General features: G+C 65.6%; 2 protein-coding genes across 2 annotated transcripts; both read left to right on the forward strand.

The window, feature by feature from the left end:
• Positions 1–1,144: 1,144 nt before the first annotated feature.
• On the forward strand, positions 1,145–7,645 carry SRMS (src-related kinase lacking C-terminal regulatory tyrosine and N-terminal myristylation sites). The gene is made up of 8 exons (XM_032878688.1): positions 1,145–1,653; positions 4,564–4,685; positions 5,123–5,286; positions 5,931–6,114; positions 6,222–6,380; positions 6,797–6,978; positions 7,067–7,223; positions 7,452–7,645. Exons 1-8 carry the CDS (start codon positions 1,292–1,294, stop codon positions 7,643–7,645), a joined length of 1,524 nt encoding a protein of 507 aa, XP_032734579.1. The 5' UTR covers positions 1,145–1,291.
• A 2,961-nt stretch (positions 7,646–10,606) lies between these two features.
• On the forward strand, positions 10,607–17,067 carry PTK6 (protein tyrosine kinase 6). The gene is given in 12 exon segments (XM_032878690.1): positions 10,607–10,643; positions 10,646–10,835; positions 12,354–12,415; positions 12,418–12,474; positions 12,681–12,783; positions 12,785–12,827; positions 13,384–13,534; positions 14,012–14,173; positions 15,152–15,330; positions 16,479–16,524; positions 16,527–16,631; positions 16,880–17,067. Coding segments are annotated over 12 exon segments (1,323 nt in total).
• The last annotated feature ends 876 nt before the right edge of the window (positions 17,068–17,943 follow it).

Consider the following 17,943-nt stretch of genomic DNA (forward strand, 5'->3'; position numbering starts at 1 on the left):
AGGTGGGAGTCGGGTGTCAGAGCCTCCCCCAACCTAGCGGTGGCTGTGCGAGGGGGGGGGGCGGGGTCTCCTGGCCCACAGTGGCCCAGAAGGCATATGGCCCATCACCCGTGCAGCACCTATGGAGCCCTTCTGGGGCTCACTGAGCACCCCGCCGTCCCATGTTATCTTGTAACAACCCCAGTGGAGGGAGCTTCTCTCCCTCGCCCAGAGTCCCAGGCTGCCCCCAGCAGTCCCAGCTGCCGCCTTTGCCGCAGGTCCTCCTGGCTGAGCATGTAAGGCTCTGCCCTACATAGAATTTTTATATTGACAGATTTGACCAACATTTAAAGAACAGTCTCCTTCCTTTCTTCCTTTCTTCTCTCCCTCCTTCCATCCCTCCATCCCTCCCTCCCTCCTCCCTCCCTTCCTCCTTGTTTCCTCCCTCCCTCCTTCCTCCCTCCCTCCTTCCTCCCTCCCTCCCTCCTTCCTCCCTCCCTCCCTCCTCCCTCCCTCTTCCTTCCTTCCTTCCTTCCTTCCTTCCTTCCTTCCTTCCTTCCTTCCTTCCTAAAGGTCTTGTTTATTTGGCAGAGAGAGAGAGAAGAAGCAAGGGGAGTGAGCGGCAGGCAGAGGGAAAGGCAGGCTCGCAGGGAGCCTGATGCGGGGCTCCAGCCCAGCACCCTGGGATCACAACCTGAGCCACCCAGGCGCCCCGAAATCAGTTTTCTACGCAAATCCGGCTCCCTTCTAGGCAACCAGGGGCTCGTGCTGCACGGCGGCTGCCCCGTTCATGGAACCCTATTTCTCTGAGGACAAGGGTGGGCACGTAGTTCACCTGCGCTGACCCCCTTCCCCACCGCGACCCACTTGCGCTCCCAAAGCCCCGCCCCGAGGCCCCGCCCCGAAGTCCCGCCCCCGAAGCCCCGAGGCCCCGCCCCCAGGCGCGTCCTGGGCCGCACCCGCCCCAGCCCCGAAGATCGGCTCCGAGCGGTGAGGGACAAGACCCTCCAGAGGTCGAGCACAGGAGTGGCCGTCGTGTGGCGTGGGGGGCGGGGCGGCTTGGAGGGCCACTTTGCTCCCCACCTGGTCTGAACCCCAGTCCAGGAGGCGGGCGGGGAGCGGGGTTGCCCGCCCCTTGTTGGAGGGTTCTCTGGAGTGACCTGTCCCCACTCTCTGAGCCACCAGGGACGCCAGCAGTGAGGCTCGGACCCTCGGCGGCCGTCGGCCCTTCTGGTTTCTGTTGGTCCGCTTTCCCGCCGCTGCGGCCCCTCCCGTGCGCGACCCTGGGCTCCGCGCCGGTGGCCCCGGGAGCATGGAGCCCTTCCTCAGGAGGCGGCTGACCTTCCTGTCCTTCTTCTGGGACAAGATCTGGCCGGTGGCCGCGCCGGACGATGGCGTCCCAGGGCTCCCCCACCCTGCGGCCAGCGCTGAACCAGAGCACCCAGCCACAGAGCCCTGCAGCCCCCCCGCGCCCCCACAGTTCTTCAGGGCGCTCTACGACTTCACCGCGCGGTGCTCGGCAGAGCTGAGCGTCAGCCGCGGGGACAGGCTCTGCGCCCTCAGAGAGGAGGGCGACTACATCTTTGCCCAAAGGCTCTCTGGCCCGCCCAGTACTGGGCTGGTACCCATCACCCACCTGGCCAGGGCCACCCCGGAGAGGCTCTCAGACCACCCGTGAGTATCACCTGCCCCGGCAGTCAGGGAAAAGGGCAGGACTGAGTCCCAGGATCACATGTCCCGGAGCCGTCCTGCTTTCCTTCCCTCCCTCCATTCCTCCCTCCTTCTGGGACCAGGACCCTCCAGGCCTTGCCACGCAGCCGTGGGCAAACACACAGGGGTGGGGGACAGACACCAGGGACTGTGTCCCAGTATGGCTAAGAGGGAATGAGTCCAGCAGGAGCAGTCAGGGCCAGCAGTGAGTCAGCTGGACAGTGTGTGTGCACGCCACTGGCTGGGCGTGCAGCTCGGCGGGCCCTCTGGGGCATGGTCCAGCGAGCCAGGGGCTCCTGGTGAGGACATAGAGAGGCTGTCCAGATGCTGTGAGGGAGGAGGGGGTGACCAGTGGGTACAGGGGCTGATGTGCTGAGTCCGAGGGGAGAGCTTGTCTGCCCCCTCGCTGATCCACATTCACCCGGATCTCTCCCTGCTGCACCGGGCCCGGTATGGGGCACACTTGGCCTGGCCTTTGGAATTGCTCCCAATGAGGCTTGTTTCGAGAGACGCAGGTAGGCGGAGCTTAGCCATTTCCCCCCAACATGCCCAAAGCCCCCAGGGCCTGGGCAGTCCACAGGCTGGGCTGGCCGTTTGCTCACCCACTCTCCAATTCGGAGGGGAGGCAGAGAGTAGAGGCTCTCCCACAGGGCCTGGGGAGGAGATGACCTCTCAGCCCAGGCTTAGGGTCTGCAGGACAGGGTGGCCTCCCGGCACAGCTGTGAGCTGTCTCCGCCTGGGCCCTGTCTCTGGAGACAGAGCCCCTCAGCTCTCCCACAGCCTCCTGGGGGGTTTGCACGTGGCATGGGAAAGCCTGAGTCCCAGGAAGGCCCCTTCTGAGGGGACTCCGGCCCCTCGCCCCTGGCCCAGCCTGCTGGGAGGGGTGGGAAGGACCAGGCAGCCATTCTGATAGGAAGGGGCCCAGAGCCCTCTGTGAGTGGAGGACAGAGTCCATGAGCTGCTCTTGGAGGGTCAAAACGGGGTGGTGCTGGGAGGAAGTGCTAATGACTGTTTGCCTGGGCCGGGGATGAAAGGGCTGGCCACACTGGCGGTGTCATTAGCCCTAGACACCTGGCCATCTGTCCTCAGGGCTAGACTGGCCAGGCAGGGGGAGGACCATCAACCCTGATAGTGAGGCTTCCCCAGTGTCATCCTGGCCGCTGCCCCACCCCAGGGCGAGACTCCCAGAACATCCCTGGCCCTTGGCTCCGGGGGAGGGCTGGGGATGAGGGCACTGGTTCTCTGTACGCCCCGCAGCCCTGCTGTCCTGTGAAGGGCCTCGGTGGCCCCGCCCCTGGGAGCTCTGCTGGCTGCTGGGCGCCAGAGGGCAGCGCCTGGCTGCAGGGGCCCTTGGCGGATGAAGCCCCGGGGCCTTAGGGGGCTGTACCTCTTGCTCCTAATCAGTGTGTCTTGAAACGAGTTTGTCAGCTTTCCACAAGCCTGCTGCCCAACCAGGTCTGGTCTTGGGGACCCGTGTCCCCGTGTCCTTGACCCTTCTCTGCCCTGCTTGCCGGTCTTCCCTTCTGGTGTTGCGGGGGCCTCTGCCTATCTGCCATCGCCCCACTCTTCAGTCTCCAGCTCTACCCTCTGGGCAGCTCCTCAGCCCAGCCCCAGGGTTGGTTCTGGCCACGTTGGTTCCCAGCCCCTCCCTGCAGCTCTTTATGGGGCGCAACTCGGTCCCCCTCCTGCCAGTCCGCGGCCTCCTGCCAGGCTCCAGCGGCACCCATCCACCCAGCCCCATCTTTTCAGGCCCCGTCCTGTGTCGACTCACTGAGTCATGCTTTAGGTCCTCTGGAGTAAGTGCTGGCCCGGCAGCCGAGGGGTCAGAGCTAGCCCCCTGGCCCTCCGAGCCCGGGGTTTCCCCCACCTTAGAGGGGACAAGGGTCATGCGCACAGGGCTGTTCCCCGAGTGGTTGAAGCTCTCCTTTAGGGAGCAGGCCTCCTGCCCCAGGGTCCCCAGAATCCGCAGGAAGCAGGAGGTTTCAGGCTGGGAAGCCGACTCAGGCGTGGGGTTCTCCTCACTGGACCTTGAGAAGCAGACACAGGAGATGGGCTGGGGCCAGGGACCGTCCTGCTCTCCTTCTAAGAATGTGGAGCCGGGGAGATGCACGTGGTATGACTTGGGTGACCACAGCCCAGGTGGGGTGTCAGCCGGGGGTCCCAGCAGGCTCTCCCCTGTCCTTGTCCATGCGCAGCTGTGTGGGCTCCTGGACTTGGGGAACTCCCTCAGACTGAGGAGCAGGCCCCTGGGAGCCCCTGCTGCCTGTGTGCCCAGAGGGGGAGCATCTCTGTAGATGCGGAGGGCCAGGGGCTCGGGCTGGCCTGCACCAGGCAGGGCCCCTTCCCGCAGACATGGGATGCTCTGAGCCTCCTCCAGCCTCCCCGGATCCCCTGCCCAGCCTGGCGCCGCCGCCTCCCCCAGGGCCTTCCTGGACGAGCTTTTGCTGGCCCCACGGCCCACCTCTCTGTAGGCCGGGGCGGCTCATCGGGGCCCCCAGGCTCCCAGTGGACCCCCCCTCCAGTAGGGGCTCGGCAGTCTTGAGCTTGGTAGGTCAGCCCCTGGCTGGGGTTGGGTCCTTCTGGGAGCAAGGTTAACGGGCACTCCGGGCCGAGATGTGTGGACGGACGGTCTCACCAGACTCAGGTCACCGTCGGTGGCAGTGGGAGCTCTGTGTTGGCCCAAGAGGGCCTCCCTGATGACTCCAGAGGTGGGGGCACCGAGGGCTAGGGGCAGGTGCAGACCTGGGGCCGGGACCCCTGCCCTGGGCTCTGGGAGCCCCTGGTTCCTGAGCGACAGCGGCGTCGCGCTCAGGCCTCATGGGGGCAGGGTCCGTCTGTCCGCCCGGGGATGACCGCCGCGCCCGCCCTTCGCAGCTGGTACTTCAGCGGCATGAGCCGCGCCCGCGCCCAGCAGCTGCTCCTGTCTCCAGCCAGCGCCCCGGGCGCCTTCCTTGTCCGGCCCAGCGAGAGCAGCCGTGGGGACTACTCGCTGTCAGGTACCGGACGGCTGCTCGCGCCTCTGTCCCCACGCTGACCTCGGGGTCAGGCTCCCCAGGCCTTGCCGGCCCCACGTCAGGCCTGGGCACCTCACGTCCCTCGCCTGCTCTGCCCGCCCGCAGGCTTACTCACCGGCCCCTCCCCCTTCCCTCCCTGCCCATCCCCCACCAGGGCTCTCTCCTCACTCACCCTCCCCTCTCACGTCCGCTCACTCTCGGGCTCATCCATGCGCTGGGTGTCCCCCGAGTGCCCGCCCTGCGCCCCCCTCACTGCCCCCCAGCTTGCAGCTGCCCACACCCCCCACTTTCCTGAGAGGCGCCGAGGCCTGACCTGAGCCCGGCCCAGGGAAGGTTGTGGTGCTTACCCGGCCAGGGTGCTGGGAGGGTCAGGGGCAGGCTGCCGCAGAGACGCGGCCCTCACCTGTGTCCACTCCCAGTGCGGGCACAGGCCAAAGTCCACCACTACCGCATCTCCACGACGGCCGATGGTCTCTACCTGCAGAAGGGCCGGCTCTTCCCCAGCCTGGAGGAGCTGCTTGCCTTCTACAAGACCAGCTGGAAGCTGACCCAGAGCCCGCTGCTGCAGCCCTCTGTGCCCCAGGTGGGCCAGGCCCCGGAAGCACCTCCGGCCCCAATGGCCGGCACACATCCGGGGCTGTGAGCCAGGCAGCAGGCCCAGGCCGGTCTCTGAGCATGGCTGGGGGGTCCGAAAAGGCCTGAGGGCACTGGGAGCCCCGGCCACACCTCCACACTCCGGCCAGGGCCCTGTCTGGGGTTGGGTTTGCCCTCAATGGTGCAGCATCTCCATCTCTGGGGACTTCTGGGGCTGGGGTGGGATGAGACCTGGAGGGTCCCCCAGGCCCAGACCCAGCTCTGCAGAGGGGCCATGAGGGCTGGGGACAAGCTTAGGGAGGCGTCTGGGAGGGTGCTCGCAGCAGCCGCAGGCCCCAGGCAGAAGCTGTAGGAGGGGACGCTCGCTGGGCCGTGTGCCCTGGCTCGGGCAGCGGCACCCCGGCTCTCAGGGCCCAGCCATCCTGCCGGGGGCCAGGCAGCAATCCAGTTGCTCCGGTTGCTAATGACAGCCTGGCCCGGTGGTAATGACTATTCGTGGGTGGGTGTCCACCCCCAGCAAAGGTGCCACTTAGGGCCAGGCTTCAGGAGGTCCACACCTGGCTGCCCTGGCCTTGGCCAGGCAGAGGGGCTGGAGGCCTGGCGCTCTGGGAGACACCGCCGCCCCCTTTCCAGGGAGCAGCAGGCAGAGGCCCGGAGTGTCCCCCACCCCCTCAGAAAACCCCCCAGCAGGACGAGTGGGAGCGGCCTCACTCCGAGTTTGCCCTGCGGAGGAAGCTGGGTGAAGGCTACTTTGGGGAGGTGTGGGAAGGCCTGTGGCTTGGCTCCACACCAGTGGCCGTCAAGGTCATCAAGTCAGGTGGGTGAGGCCTGCTGGCCCCTGCCCGCCCTGCCCTTGGACCCCTGGAGCCCTGGGGCAGCCACAGGGTGGTGTGGGTGGGTCCTGAAGCCGTGCCCTCTCCGCAGCCTACATGAAGCTCGCGGACCTCAGCAAGGAGATCCAGACCCTCAAGAGCCTGAGGCACGAGCGTCTCATCCAGCTGCACGCCGTGTGCTCGGCAGGCCGGCCCGTGTACATCGTCACGGAGCTCATGCGCAAGGGCAGCCTGCAGGCCTTCCTGGGGAGTGAGTGGCTGGCTCCCCGCCCCCCCGCTGGTGACTGTCCGGGGGGCCCAGGCTTCCGTGCACAGCTGTGACCCTTCGAGGCTGCACCAGGCTCGACCGTCCGAGGCTCAGAGGGGTGTGGTGGGCTCTGGCCCATGGGTTCGGGCCCCGGGGCGCAGTCAGAGCCTTGTGCTCCGGGTGGAGCCGTGAGCAGTGGGCTTGGGTGCATCGGTGTCCCCATCCCCATTCCTGTGCCCCTCCCCGGCTCTGGTCTCTCTGGGGGCCCAGGAGCAGTCACTGCACAGCATGGCCCCTTCCCGCTGCGTGGCCTGGGCTGGGGGCACTGCTCTCACCCCATCTGAGGGTGAGGACACTGAGGCATGGGGGGAGGTGACAGTGCAGACCCTGCCCCCCTGACCGTCCGCCTTGCCCCACAGGCCCCGAGGGACGGGCCCTGGGCCTGCCTCTCCTGCTGAGCTTTGCCTGCCAGGTGGCCGAGGGCATGAGCTACCTGGAGGGTCGACGCATCGTACACCGTGACCTGGCGGCCAGGAACGTGCTCGTTGGTGACGACCTGGCATGCAAGGTGGCTGACTTTGGCCTGGCCCGGCTGCTCAAGGTCGGTTCGGGCTGGGGCCCCCAACCACGCCGTGGCTCAGAGGGGAGGGAGCCACTCGGCCCACCCACCCTGGTCTCCCCACACCCAGGACGACATCTACTCCCCAAGCAGCAGTTCCAAGATCCCCGTCAAGTGGACGGCGCCCGAGGCGGCCAACTATCGCATCTACTCGCAGAAGTCGGACGTCTGGTCTTTTGGAGTTCTGCTCTATGAGGTTTTCACCTATGGCCAGTGTCCCTATGAAGGTGGGCTGCAAGGGAGCCTGAGGGAGGAGGCAAGGTCTCAACAAGGCCTATGTAGTCTGAGGGAGGAGGCGCAGCCTGCCCCGGGGAGTCCCCGATTCCAGAAGGGGCACCATGCCTCCAGGCCACCTGCTGGGCCAGGTCTGGCCAGGAGCTAGGGGGAGGTGTGCACTGTGACCCTGCGCAGAGGCAAGGCAGCCCTGCCCAGCCCTTCTTGTGGCCCCTCTGCAGGACTGAGCAACCACGAGACCCTGCGGCAGGTCACGCGAGGGTACCGGCTGCCACGCCCGGCCCCCTGCCCTGTGGAGGTCTACACGCTCATGCTGGAGTGCTGGAAGGGCAGCCCTGAGGAGCGGCCAGCCTTTGCTACGCTGCAGGAGAAGCTGAGTGCCACCCACAGGCGCCTTGCCCCTGCCCACACGTGACCTGGGACGCTGGACACGGGGGCTGGGGCCACGCCTCCCTGCCTGGCGTGTCCCCCCAGGACAATGCTGGCCATCGACACATCCAGGGGCGCCGGCGGCCTGGAGCAGCCTCTGGCTGTGGTCCTCACACCCTGACAGACGCATGGACTGGCACACGTGTGTGTGGAAGATGTCCCCTCAGATGGGAGGGCTGGTGTCCTCTGCTCCACGGGACCTGGTGTCCCTGGCGAGGGGAGGTCTCAGCACAGCAGTTGGGGTGGTGCCTGAATGTTGTCCAGCCATGGATATTTGCTGGACAGAGAAGACCTGAGCCTGGGCCACGGCCCCCCGCCCACCCCTGCTGCCCCGGGCAGCCCGACTCCTCCCGGGGCCAACAGCCAGAGGCTCCCCAGTTTTTGGCAAAGTTCCCCATGGCCGACGCTGGGCTCCCAGGCCGAGGCGGCATGGGGCCGAGGCGGCACAGGCTGGGCACACCTGCTGGCTGCGTGCAGACCTGAGTGCTCGGAAAATGTGCGGCGACGGACTCAGACCTGCATCGTGCAAGGGCCTCGGCGCCCAGACCCGGAACAGCAGCTGGAGCGGATGGGGAGGTCTACCAGCTGGTCCCTGGAAACAGAGCTGGCCCCCATGTGGCCCAGGGCCCCACCCCAGGGCACTCTGATGCCCCAGGGAGCAGGACCCCTGCAGGACCAAGCAGCCCACTCCATCTCCCTGGGGCTGGGATTGAAATTGGGGAAGCCTGGGTCAGGCCACGGGCAGGGCAGGCTGCATGGTCATTCCTGGAGCTGGGAGACTCGAGATCCTTCTCTGGGGGTGGGGTGAAGGTCAGGGGTTCTGGGTCCCGGGTGCTCGCCCGGGGTCAGACAGGGGTGGGGCTGGATCCCATGGTGTTGGGTCAACATGCCTGCTCCTGCTCGGGCTGATTTCAAGCCACCGTTGGCGTCACTGAGTGAGGAGCTGGGTGGGACACGCCTGTTCTCACTCACCCAGCCAGCTCCAGTCACCACGAGAGGGACCCGAGGGGCATGGGGACCAGGCAGGTGTGGTCTGTGTTCAGGGTCCTCATCCCCCACCGTCCTGTGACCCCCTGGTGGCAGCTGTGCCCCCGGAAGGCTTGTGGGATGGAAGGGCAGAGGCATGCCAAGCTTCTTGTCCCCTGGAGGGAACAGGCCTCTATGCACCGTCTAGGGTCAGCTCTGCACTGTGAGGCCCATTAGCCCCTCCCTTCCCCCTTAGCCCCTCCAGCCCTGCCCAGGGGCTGGCACAGGGGGGAGCTGGGACTCCAAGGTGGGCACAGAGGCTGTGAAGGGCTGGAGTGGTGGGGGGCTTCCTGGAGGAGAAGGAGAGGGTGCCGAGGTCACCACGGGTGAGGGCAACACAGAGGGAGGAGGTGGGCACGAGCCACTTGAGGCCAGACCAGCCTCGGTCAGGGCTGAGCCTCAGGTGCCAGCGTGGGCGGGGCTGGTGGGAGCAGAAGGGTTTGGCTGGCAGCCTGGACCAAACCCTCCTGCCCTGAGAGGGCTGAGGGGCCTCCTGGTGAGGGATGGAGCTGGACGTCCCCCCTCCCGCCCATCCCCCGACACAGCAGCAGGCGAGTGTGACGCGGGCCTGAGGGAAGGGGTGTGCTGGGCTTGGGACCAGAGGCGGTGTTCATGGTGGTCAGTGGTGCCCTCCTGGCATGTCTGTTAGCCACAGGCCCAACAGGTTTGGTGCCTGGGCCTCCAGGAGCGGCAGGGGACTTTCTGTGTCAATACTGTCCCGCTTCCCCGTGTTGCCCTGGCAGAGCCCTGGACGTCTGCCCCGAGAGACACACCAAGGCCCTGGGCATGAGCTCACGACCGGGTCTGAGGGCGGGGGTGACCGGAGCATGCTGCCCAGCAATGAGGGCTGGACACGAAGCCCAGGCGCCATGGAGCCCCCGCCCCCAGCCTGCCCCGTGCTTTGCTCCCTGGCCCCTTCCCCACCCTCGTCGTCAATGAAAGCGGCGCCAGGATGATCACCCGCTTGCTTGTAATACACATTCCTCTCGATCTCAAAATGGAGTGAGTGGTGCTTAAGTCAGGCTTAGTACAGGATTCCCCTGGTCATCGTCCTCCTGGAGCTCCCGTCATGGGCCAGAGTCCCCACAGCCCCTCAGACGGGCAGCCGAGGACCAAAGGCGCTCACCCCGGGCAGCCGAGGACCAAAGGCGCTCACCCCGAGCCCTCTCTATGCCCTGGTCCCCATCTCGCCGCAGGGCTCTTTCTTCTCTGCTGTGGCCCCTGCTGTCCCCCAGCCCACGCCCCCGTGTGGGCTCCCTATTCCCAGCACCTCTCTGCCCTTTACTGTCCCCTGGAGGCCAACATCTAGGACAGGTGTGGCCACCCCAGCTCCCCTCAGTGGTTGGTGGTCTCGACCATGGCTGACAGCCTCCAGAGTACGGAGAGGAAGGCAGCAGCCCCCTGGGCCTCCAGCCACGACCCTGTGAGCTCGCTGGCCCTCCGTCCGGCACCGTCCCAGAGGCCCCGGAGTGTTGGGCAGGGGTGACTTACCCACAGGCCTCAATCCCTCGTCTCCCCCTCCCACCTCGGTTCCACTCATCCCTGAGCCCCCACCGCTAAAGTGGACCCCAGGAGGGCCCTCTCTGACGGCTTACTCAGTCCTCCCCTCCCCCACGTGGTGGGCACACATCCTGGAGCAGGTGGGCAAGAGCAGTTCCCAGGTGGCCCTGGCCTCAGTAGGTCGGAGGGTCGGGGGGAGCCCTGGGAGTTTGGGCAGCCCAGGGAGGGAGCCCCGGCAGGTGCAGGTGTGGCTGGCCTGGCAGGGCCTCTCCTCACTAGACGTGGGCCGGCTCCTCGGCTGGGTGGGGACCGCCTGTCAGGGTCCGCCCCACCGGCCCACGGCTCCCACCCACAAGGGGTGCTGTGGGCCGCTCAGGAACCGGCTGTGAGGCCAGGAGGCCGGTCCTGCCATGCACCCGCCATGGCGTCCTGGGGCCAGGCTCCCCCGGGTCCCCAGTATGTGGCCTCTGGGACTCGGAGGCCCAGAGGGATGAGGAGCTGACCTTCCGGGCGAGGGCTCTGTTCCACGTGGCCGGGAAGGAGGAGGAGCGGAGGTGGGCCACGCCGCTGGATGAGGTGGGCAGGCTGCTGACCGAGGGCTACGCGCTCCACAACTACCTGGCCGAGAAGGAGACGGTAGAGTCTGAGCCGTGAGTGTCCCCGTGGCCCTTGTGGGTCCCCTCAAGGTGCCCCCCGGCCCCCTGCAGCCCCTCAAGAGCTCAGGGCAGGGCAGCCCTCCAGACAGAGCTTTGTGCCACTGCGGCTGGGCGCTGGGGGGGGGGCGGGGTGCTGGGCCAGCCTCCAGGAGGCCAGTGAGGACAGGGGGCCCGTGACCCCACCTCCCCGTGCCCCCTGGCTGGGGCTGGACCCCACCATCCTGGTCCCCTGAAGCTGACTAGGCACCAGCAGGGTGACATGATACGGAGCTGCAGAGGCATGTGGCCCCTGCCCCTGGGCTCTGCCACAGTCACTTTGTGATGACAGGACCCAGAGGGGAAGGAGGGGCCCACAGGGGGCTTCTGGGTGGCCGACAGGGAGGGGGTCTGTGAGGGAGGCCCAGGCAGGGACTGGGCCTTTTGGGGAGCAAAGCATCACTCACCTTCCAAACAGCCGAAACCAGATGCATGACCTAGTTAGAGGAAGCAGGAGGGTCACTGCGACATGCCCGTCTGGGCGTGGGCTGCAGGCTGTCCCATCCCTGCAAGGAGGCGCCTGGAGGCTCGGACCACAGAGGGCAGCCTGGCGTGAGCATGTGCACAGCCGCCTGAGCTCTGGGCCAGGAGGGTCTGGCAGGAGACACTCCGCTGCCCGCCTGCGCCCCTGTGACCCCAAGCTCTGGAGGAGTAACGTGGCAAATGCGTGCGGGGAGACAAGCGGTGTGGTCACAGACAGCATGGTTTCAGAAGGCGGGGTCTGGGACAGGGAACATGCAGAGCATGGCTGGTGCAAAGGCCCTGAGGTCCTGAGAACCTAGTGCCTTTGAAAAGCAGGAAGGAGGCAGGGTGCTTGGAGGAATGAGCAAATGAGATTCAAGACATGCTAAGTTGGCCAGGGTGGGGCGTGACCCTCATGGGGACCCGGGGAGGGTGAGGGGTTCCTGTGGCAGCGATGCCTGAGCGAGTAGGGACCAAGGGCAGAGCAGCTGGCAGCCCCACCCTGCTGTCCAGGCTTATCTGAGCTGTGGTGCTGGTGTGTGGGAGCACGGGTGGGCACGTGCGTAAATGTGCACATGTAGAGCCTTGCCATTCAGACGCCGAACCCCAGTTCCTAAGGTTCTAGAGCAGAGTGTCTGTGGCCCGGGTGACAGGACAAGGTGGTCCCACTCATGGCATGGGAGGTATGTTTCTGGGACAGGAGTGGCTCTGACCCTACACTCGGGGAACGCGTTGGGCAGGGTGGTGGCTGGTGCCTGCACCACTCCTGGGTCACTGAGGCCTTTCCTGGTGTCCATACCAGCCACTTGGGGCATTTGGGGTCTCTGATGGGCAATGAAGTGGCCTCTGGCCAGGGACCGTATCAGAGGGGGGCTGTGAGTCAGGGTTGGGGGCATGGGGAGGTGGCTGGTCAGGTGAGGGGGGCTGGGATTCAGAGTGGGCAGGGTGAGAGGATGTGGGTCAGAGGGCATGGGCTGAAGGTCAGCGCAGGCTTAGGACTGGCCCCGCCCCCAGGTGGTTCTTTGGACCCATCTCCTGCTTGGAAGCGCAGCATCGCCAGCAGGCTGAGGGCAGTGGGTGGGGGCCTTCCTGGTCAGGGTCAGCAAGAAGCCGGGCATCGACTACGCTCTCTCAGGTACGGCCTCCTGCATCTTTTCCCTTCTGTGGCCCCACCTGCACTTGACCTCCTGGCCCCTGGCCCGGCCTCCTCCCGCTGTCTGGCAAACACCCCCACCCCCCCTACCTCCCCACCCTGGCCTTCCCTCCAGGGGGCAGGACTGCCGGCTCCCGAGCAGCTGTCTGAGTGCCCTAGCCCACGGGCTTCCCCCCTCATCCCTGCAGTGCGGGACAGGCAGGCCGTGAGGCATTACAGGGTCTGGCGTCGCGCCGGCCGGCTGCACCTCAGCGAGGCCGCGTCCTTCCCCAGCCTGGCCGAGCTCCTGGAGGAGCCTGTCCCACGGGCTGCGGCTGACTGTGCCCTGCCGGAAGGTAGAGCTGCCTGCCACACACCCCCTTGCTCCCCACCGTGCTCCCACTCCTCCCATCACATGGGGTGGGTGTGGGTCCCAGGGTGCTCGCTGGCTCAAGGGGCCTCGGGGAGACCTGGCCGCAGGGACTCTCGCTGTTCTGACACTGCGGTCCTCCAGATGCGGGCGTGGGAGCAAGTGGCCTGGGCTGGGACCAGCCTTCCTCAGGGGCTGTGCTCACGCCTGGGACAGGGAAGGGTCTGTTATGCTGCTGCCCAGTCCTGCGTCCCTCTGGCCGGGAGGTTTGTCTGTGTGGCCGACATCACAGCATCAGCAACGCCCTCGAGCCGCACAGAGGCTCGTCCCTGCAAGGGCGGTGAGGGCATCTGCAGGATATGGCAGAGGGCGGCCGAGGGGGCGGTGGCCTCTGGGAAAGCCCGGCCGCGTGCTGGACCCCGGGACCTCAGCAAGAGGTTGCCTGCATCAGAGGAGAGAGCAGAGGCTGCCCGTCGTGGGGTCAGAGTGGGGAATTCCTGAAGGGTGGGCTGGGTGCCCCACACCCCCGCCTGTCTCTGCAGCCTGAGCCTGAGCCCCCGCTGCACTGGGCAGACTGGGAGAGACCGCACGAGTTCAGGTTCCGCAGGAAGCTGGGCTCTGGGTACTTCGGGGAGGTCTTCGAAGGGTTCTGGAAGGACCGGGTCCGAGTGGCCATTAAGGTGATCGCTCGAGGTGAGTGGGCCCCCTCCAGGGACCCAGCAGGCCCTCCTGGCCTTGCTCAGGGGGTGGGGTCCCGCGTGCTACGTGCCTGCCCAGGGTGCACTGTGTGTGGCGTCTACAACAGCTTCCCGCGGCATTTTCCTTTCAATGTCTAGGTTTTCACCTAAATGCATTTATTTCAAAAGGGAATTTTAAATTCTTAAGGTAAATGGAAAACCAGTAAAAGAAATAGACCACTAGAAATTTGAAGATTCATCTCAAATCTCCTTTAAACCCATTAACCCCCCTTCAGAAATCAGGGGCTCACGGGGGCACACGTGGGGGTGCTCTGCCTTGCATCGGGCTTGGGCAGGCGTCGCACTCATGGTGTCCAGTGTGTGATGAGGGCAGTGGTGGGCCCAGCGTCCCCTTCCCGTGGCCCCCCGCTGGGGGGGCGCTGGGGAAGGCTGGGCCTGGGACTGCACCCACCGAGGCCACCTGACCCCGCAGACAACCTTCTGCACCAGCACACGTTCCAGGCAGAGATCCAGGCCATGAAGAAGCTTCAGCACAAGCACATCATGACGCTGTGTGCCATGGCATCCGTGGGGGACCCCGTGTACATCGTCACGGAGCTCATGGCCAAGGGGAGCCTGCTGGGCCGCACTCGGGGCTCCTTTCCCGGGAGCCAAGGGACCCGTGCTTTTGGAGGCTGTGGGAAAGTTGCACAAAGGGGGGGAACCCACATCACCCGGTACCAGGCACAGGCTACCAGGGAGCTCCGGTGCCTTTGTCCACGGGCCCTGCTTGAGAAAGGATTTAAAGTATATTGTGAAAACACACCACCGATTCATGGTAGGAGCTGGAGAAAACACGGAGAAGTACAAGTAAGACAAGAACCGCCCTAATTCCTTCAGCCACAGGTCCCTGAGGCCTGCCCCACCACAGCTTCCAGAACACGCCAGCCTGGCTCTTTGCTCTCTGGAAGGCGCTGGCCCTTCCCACCATGTTTGGACGCGTGTGAGCACTTACACATGCGTGCACACCTCTCCTACACACACCCTGCACACACACGGAGGATCTCACGGACTCACAGACCCTGGTCACAGGACCTGTTCGTTTACCTCCCAAACCAAACGCGACCGCTGCGGTCAGCGGCGGTTCTACGTGTCGGAGCGGCCCTGGGGCGAGAAGCGTATGCTGCACGAAGTGTGGGCCCGGGCGATTTTTACCCGGTAACGTTTGGAACGCGGAACCGAACGTTTTTTACGGCAAGTCTGACCACTGCCGCTGGGTCCCCGCCATCAGATGTCCTTCAGGACGGCGCACCCGCTGGCCTGCGACCATGTCCACGAGCGGTGCCTGTTTCGCGAGTTACCTGGTGTGGAACCGCTCTGAGGTTTTCCGCTCTGAGACAATGCTTCGAGGAGTTCCTATGGCCTTAGTGAGGGTTCCCAGAAAGGAAACGGGGCGTGGGGTGGAGGGAGTGTGCCAGCTGCACTCTCGCTCTAACCCATCACCGCCTCCTGGAAGGGCTGAGACAGGTCCCCCGGTCCAGTGTGACATCAGGCAGCGGCCCTCTGGCCCAGCCTGGCGCCTGAGCCCGGTGGCACGCAGAGTCCCTCTGACCACACTCCCCCTGCTCCGCAGACTCCGAGAAGTCCTTGCCCGTCTCAGAGCTGGTGGACATTGCCTCTCAGGTGGCCGAGGGCATGTGCTCCCTGCAGTCACAGAACTACGTCCACCGGGACCTGGCCACCAGGAACATCCTTGTGGGCGCCCACAACATCTGCAAAGTGGGTGACTTTGGGCTAGCCAGGCTCATCCAGGTAGGGCCCAGGGTGTAAGGCAGGGGTGCAGGGCGTCCTCTGTGCCTGGAGCTGGGGTGTCCGGGGCTTGCCTGCCTTCAGCCTCGGGGAGGCCGGAGGGCGAGATACAGGGCTCCGGGGCCAGAGCTTGCCGCGATGGGGAGTGGAGGCTTCCCGGAGGGCTCCAAGGCTGGAAGGGAGGCGTCTGCCCTCGCAGGGGCTGCAGGAGGAAAGGGAGGCTGCACATGGGCAGGGTGGCTGGGGAGGTGGGTGTGCCTGTGCTCACTGATTTGGGCGGCTTGCCTCGCCTGTGTGATGGGGGCAGAGGCTGGGGAGCCTTGCGAGCTCAGGGGAGACATCTTCCCCACCCGCCCCGCACACAGAAGACAGGAGTGGACAGAATGATGTCCTGAGTGCTCTGTCCCCATCAGACCCTCCAGGTAGGCCTCCACTCCTTCCACGCGGTTAGACCCAAGTCCCCGTGTGCACGCTTCAGTATTTCAGCCACAATCACATTTTTGACACTTAACGGGGATCTCTTACAGTCATCACGTGCTTCCTTAGAGCTGTTTCCAAATTCCTGAAAGCCCTGAAGTCACCGGCTCGCTCCTGGAGCAGACCAGCGTCACATGGGCTCGACGGCTTCTCTCGCTGTTCCTGGTGCCCCCTGCTCAGGGACTCTGAGAGCAGGCGTCTGGGGCCCTTTGCTCCCGGGTGGCTGTCCTGATGCTGCAGTTCCTTCCTCATCGTGAGCTGGTTGCTTCTAGAACGGCGATTCCCTCAGCACTCGGTGGCAGCTGGGAAGGCAGGCTGAGCGTGATTCCCCTGGACTGTCCAAGCGTGTCAGGGGAGCTGGGGACAGCTGTGTGAAGCAGCTAGCATGCCCACGGGGCCACCATGGTAGTCACAGACCGAGCATATGCTCATACGGGCCCACCCCCGGGACTGTGATACCATGTGGGGACCAGAGCATGTGCATTCCAGCCCTGCCCTGCCCTGCCCCCCTCCCTGAATCGGAGGGGAAGCTGCACCCGCTCTAGCGGCACTGTGGTGGTCATCGGTGCCTGAGCTGCACTGGCCCCCATGAACCCCAGCTCCCCACGCATGGCCAGGGCAGGGGTGGGGTGTGGGCAGCTGCCGAGGCCCACCCAGCGCGTGTCCGCTTGCAGGAGGACATCTACGTTTCCCACGACCACAACATCCCCTGCAAGTGGACCGCCCCGAGACCCTCTCCCAAGGGCTTTACTCCGTCAGATCTGATGTCTGGTCCTTCCGGATTCTCCTCCATGAGACTTTCAGTCGGGGTCAGATACCCTATCCAGGTACTGGGCCCCCGACAGCATCCCCGATGGTGGACAGGGCGGGAGGGTGCCATCACCTGACTTGGCACCTGCACAGCCAGTCTCCCGGGGGTGGCACTCCGGGGGCATCCGTGCGCAGGGGGGCAGCAGGCAGCTCAGCCCAGGGTTTCCTGGGAGGGTAGAGGGCAGCGTGGTGTCCTAGAGGCGAGGAGAGGCTCGCTGGGCACCAGCTTCCAGCCCCTGCAGCCCCTCTGGCCGTCCCGCCAAAGGCACATCCAGCCGCGAGGCCTTCCTGAGGGTGGAGTTGGGCTACCGCATGCCCTGTCCCCTGGAGTGCCCGGCCGCCACACACAAGCTAACGCTCTCATGCTGGCACAGGGACCCCGGGCACCGGCCCTGCTTCCAAGCCCTGCGGGAGAAGCTCTCCAGTGTCAGCAGGTACGAGAACCCGCTCTGAGGGGGACAGCCTCCCTGCTGCCACCGAGGAAGGCCACCTCGCCAGGTCCTGTGAAGATGGGCCTAGTGCCGTCCTGGACCTCCCATCAGGAGGACAGGCCCACGGAAGGTGCTGACAGTTCCAGAACTGGGCTGGACACTGGGGGGCCCGCCCTCTCCTGGGGCAGAGGAAGCCTGCCCTCTGCAGCCAGGGAGCTGAGGCTGCCCGTCCTCCTGTCTGCTCTTGAGACACCAGCTCCTGCCAAGTGCCAGGGCCCGCCACTGTCAACTCCAACTTGAACTCTCCAGAAGCCTGACGACCCTCCTTTCTAAAGGGAGTGGTGCTGTTGCTGCTCCTGAACTAAAGCCCACCCGCTCAGTCAGGACCTCCTCAGGTGGTGCATGGGAGGGATCTGGGCTTTGGCTAGGCTCACCCTATGCCACCCGGCCCATGCCAATCTCCTCACTTGGGGGAAACACAGACTTCCCGGCACTCTGTGAAGATGGGCTGTTTGCTGGTGGGGCACTGCTGTCTCCTGCCTGCAGCCATGGCTATCAGCAGCTGCCCACATGAGCTCTGAGGGACTCATCTGGACACTGGGGAGGCTGGCTAGTGCTCAGGAGAGATTCTGGGGCACCGCTCCACTCTGGGTCCATCTGGAGTGTTGGGAAGGTGGACCTCCTCCACCCATCCTCCTGCCTGGACACAACGGTGGCACACAGGATGGTGGCTGCAGCCCTAGGGCCCACGAGTTCCGCTGATGCCTTGGACTGGATCTGCACAGCTGTTTACAGCACGCGCCCGGGGGAAGACCAGCAGGAGGGGAGCCGGGCTCCCCTGACCTCATACTAAGCCCCCTTTCCCTAACCACCAGACCTGGGTCAAGCCCTGCTGGCC

This window comes from Lontra canadensis, unplaced genomic scaffold (assembly GCF_010015895.1).
Source record: "Lontra canadensis isolate GAN:19392208 unplaced genomic scaffold, GSC_riverotter_1.0 scaffold65, whole genome shotgun sequence".
NCBI lineage: Eukaryota > Metazoa > Chordata > Mammalia > Carnivora > Mustelidae > Lontra > Lontra canadensis.

What these genes read in the sequence shown, in the direction of transcription:
- SRMS (XM_032878688.1), top strand. Translation starts at nt 1,292, where the DNA reads ATGGAGCCCTTCCTCAGGAGGCGGCTGACCTTCCTGTCCTTCTTCTGG. An exon ending in TGGGGACTACTCGCTGTCAG is followed by an intron (nt 4,686 to 5,122) that starts GTACCGGACGGC and finishes GTCCACTCCCAG; the next exon opens with TGCGGGCACAGGCCAAAGTC. An exon ending in TGCAGCCCTCTGTGCCCCAG is followed by an intron (nt 5,287 to 5,930) that starts GTGGGCCAGGCC and finishes CCCCCTTTCCAG; the next exon opens with GGAGCAGCAGGCAGAGGCCC.